General features: G+C 31.3%; 1 protein-coding gene across 1 annotated transcript in view; it reads right to left on the bottom strand.

Moving 5' to 3' along the window:
- Positions 1-3,812, bottom strand: part of LOC107705949 (calmodulin-regulated spectrin-associated protein 1-B-like) — a 22,610-nt gene that overhangs the window by 7,671 nt on the left and 11,127 nt on the right. Inside the window, exons 5-9 of the mRNA XM_016509484.1 lie at positions 3,554-3,634; positions 3,260-3,292; positions 3,050-3,109; positions 939-1,080; positions 586-725 (exon numbers count right to left, since the gene is read on the bottom strand). Coding sequence (XP_016364970.1) covers positions 586-725; positions 939-1,080; positions 3,050-3,109; positions 3,260-3,292; positions 3,554-3,634 — 456 coding nt within the window. The remainder of the gene's footprint in view (positions 1-585; positions 726-938; positions 1,081-3,049; positions 3,110-3,259; positions 3,293-3,553; positions 3,635-3,812) is intronic.

Below are 3,812 nucleotides of genomic sequence, written 5' to 3'. Positions count from 1 at the left end.
AAATTAAAAAAAAAAATTTTATTTTTTTTTTTTTGTTTAAATCTTTTGTATTTTTTTTTTTTTAATTTTGGTATGTGCTTCTGCCGTTTTTATTATTATTTTTTTATAATTCTATTTGGCTTTAATAAATTTTTATTTTAGTTTTTGTTTTAGTAATTTTAGTACTTCTTATTCAATATATATATTTTATTTTATTTCAGCTTTATTTCAATTAAAAATGATTATTAATTATTTTTGTTTTAGTTTATATACAGTAAAAATATATTAAAATATAATTATTTTATTATTTAATTACTTTTTATTTTATTTGACTTTATTTAATTAAAATATGGATATATTATGATGTACAAATACTTTAAATTGTTTAACCAATTCATCTAATTGAATTGTATTTTATTTTTTAAGCATGGCAGTCTAAAAGTATACGTAGATATGTTTTCACTGAGCTTGGAGCAATGCATTCTGGGACTGTTTAAACTGAAGAATGCATGCAGTGCTGCCTTATCCTTTGCATTTGGTTTCTTAGGAGGTAACTATTTTATCTATACTTTTGTATTACTGAATGAAATAGATTTCGGTACGGACCTTCAGCACAGGTGGGCCGTAGAGCAGATCTTCAGTGTGCAGGTAAAAACACCTGTTCAGGTATTCGTTAGAAAACTCCCGCAGCAGATGGATGTTATACACACTGTCCGACAGAGACGGCACCTCCTTCAGACATATATCTAATAGAAAAGAACAGCAGAGACATTTATAATGTTACAAAGTATTTCTATTTCAACTAAATGCTGTTGTTTTGAACTTTCTATTCATCAAAGAATCTTGATTTAAATTGTTGAGTTGAATTAATTGCAAGTTTACATAAGAATGAATTGACATGATTATTCTGCTCATTTGTGGCCCATTGTGTGTATATATATATATATATATATATATACCATCTAGCCTCATGTATTCAGAGCAGTAGAAGTGAACAACTGCTAGCAGAGCCGCTCCATCACAAACATCCTTCATCAGATCCTCCATCACAGCCAGGTGCGGGAACGGCCGGCCGGACAGGTGTTCTCTACGGTACCGTACCTGAGAGAGAGCAGGCAGGGGCTTATAAAGCATCTAACACACATCAGACACACACACACCCCCAGTCTCTCACATACTAAATCATACACCCACTTTAAATATAACAGTACACACAGAAATGAAAATCCTGTCATCATTTAATCACCCTCATGTCACTCCAAAAACATGTTTTTGTTCATACTTAAAAATAAAAAGACAAATCTTTTCCATACAATAAATGTGGACAGTAATTATGACCGCTGAGCTCCAAAAATGACAAAGAAGCATCGCAAAAGTAGTCTGTACAACTTAATGATAAACATATTACTTTAATATATAATATATATAACTATATTAAAGCACAACACTCCAAGTCTTCGGATGACACATGGTATCTGTGAGGAACAGATTGAAATGTAATTTGTTTTCATGATTATTTGCTGAAAATCTTACCTTCTGCCCAAGCTTTGAATAATTTTTTGCATGCTTACGATACATACAGATGACAGAATTTTCATTTTGAGGGGAACAAATAAAAATGATTTTCATGCAAAATTACCTCCATATGTGTGGAATGTGTTGTATGACATAATGGCTTCTTATATGTCAATACATTTCTCTCAATATAGTTAACTAAAACTGAAATTAAACTAAAACCATACAAACAAAATTGTTACTTAAAATAAAATAAACGTTAAATGAAAAAAATTTTTTTTTTTAAAATTATATATATTTTTTTACATTTAAAATGTAAAAAATATATTTTTTTACTTCAACATTTCACATTTTAATTTAGTTTAACTTGATGTACTAAAATAACTAAAACTGAAATAAAAATAAAATAAATAAAAACTACTTACTGAATAAAAACTACTTATATATATAAAATAAACAAAAACTGCTAAAAATGACAAAAATACAACAAAATTACTAAAATGAAAATGGAAAATATAAAAATAAAAACAATATTGATAAATTATAACAGTATCTCAATGTTACTAAAATAACGCACAAATAATACAAATTAGTAAATTTAAATTAGATTACACAAACACACACACACACACACACACACACATATATATATATATATATATATATAAAATTAAAATTAGTAAATATAAATTAGTTTATTTTATATTATACAAATGTATGTGTGTGTGTGTGTGTGTGTGTGCAAACATACATGTGTAATTAAAATGAGTACAGTTAAAATTAGTATAATTAGTACTAGGGCTGCACAATTAATCGAATTTCTAACCGTGATTACAATTACAGATGCCACAATTATGTAATCGTTCAAAGGCGCAGTTACAAAAAAATAAATGTAAAAAAGTACATTAGTTAAAGTTACAAACGTTACATTATTCTGCATGCTTAAGATGTGTGTTTTTTTCTTTCTACAGGTTTTTGTCAATTGTTATAATTTTAGTTTTACTATAACATTAGAATACCATGAATATTTTTTTTCTTTTGAATTTATCTTTTTTTTTTATTAAAGAAGAAATCAAACCAATATATAGTTAACATTTGAGGCTTAATGCTATAGAAAAGCAATACAAATTTTTCATGAAGAGTGTTTTCAGCTTGTTTATTTTCATATAAAAATATGGAATGCAGTTGCATCAAACAGCTATTAAGCTATTCAAAACATTCAATGTATATTGTGATAATCATAATTAACAATCGCAATTATGATTTTTGTCATAATTGTGGAGCCCTTATTAGTACATATAAACAAAATCTTAAAATAAAATATATATAATTTTAGAATGATTGGATGTGTGGATGCATGAAAAGACAAATGGATGCAAGTAAGAGTAAAGTATTGAAGAGTGTGTATTAGACGCCTGCTAGTCGCTTTGAGGCCCCAAAGGACTCGGATCTGCATCAGGTTTTTGTTTGTAATTGCTAAACAAATGCACTGGGTTTGGGTCCGACTCCGCGCAGACCTCTAGTATGCGTATGTGAGAGAGCACGAGTACTGTACCACACGAGAGAACTCCACCGGCTCCAGCATGCAATGGGCCAAAGCGTTCATGAGATCAGGCTGAGACAGACAGAGACAAAACGAGAGAGAGATGGACGGACGGATGAACGCATGTGATGCACAATGACACACACACACACACACACAACATCTAGTCCCGCTTTTCATGCAGCGTGACGTGACGGACGCAGGGGGCGCTGTAGCACTTACAGGCACCAGCTTCCAGTACCATTTTGAGGGAGACTATCCGACAGGAAGGGGCGGGACGAGAGAGACAAACAGGAAGAGCATAAAGGTTAAACGTCGAGCAGAGAAAGAGGTGGAGGGAGAAGAGAACGATCAGATTTAAACGAATGGAATCTGATCAGAGAACAGGGTTAAACCGTGTAGTAAAATGCACAGTGAGTGATTCAGCCAATCGACGAGGAGAACACAGGCCTGCATGCTAACGCTCTGGGTGCTGTTCTACTACTGGATGGTTTGGAGACTCGTGATTGGTCAGACCTTCTGATGGCACGGCGAATCCATCAGCGGCTGTTTGATCTTGAGTTCCTTGTCGGAGAGCTCTCTCGTCTTCAGAATCACCTGCAGCACACAAACAGAGAGATTTAGTTGCTTTCTTCCATTGTTATTTTAGTATCATTGAGATACTACTATTAATATTTTTATTGTTATATTTTTCAGTGTTCATTGTTTTAGTAATTTTGTAGTTTTTAAACATTTTTAGTAGTTTCTGATATATATATATATATATATATATATA

This window comes from Sinocyclocheilus rhinocerous, unplaced genomic scaffold, assembly GCF_001515625.1.
Source record: "Sinocyclocheilus rhinocerous isolate Xijiao unplaced genomic scaffold, SAMN03320098_v1.1 scaffold1045, whole genome shotgun sequence".
Classification (NCBI taxonomy): domain Eukaryota; kingdom Metazoa; phylum Chordata; class Actinopteri; order Cypriniformes; family Cyprinidae; genus Sinocyclocheilus; species Sinocyclocheilus rhinocerous.
The sequence above is the reverse complement of the archived record's forward strand: the minus strand, read 5'-3'. Positions and strand labels throughout refer to the sequence as shown.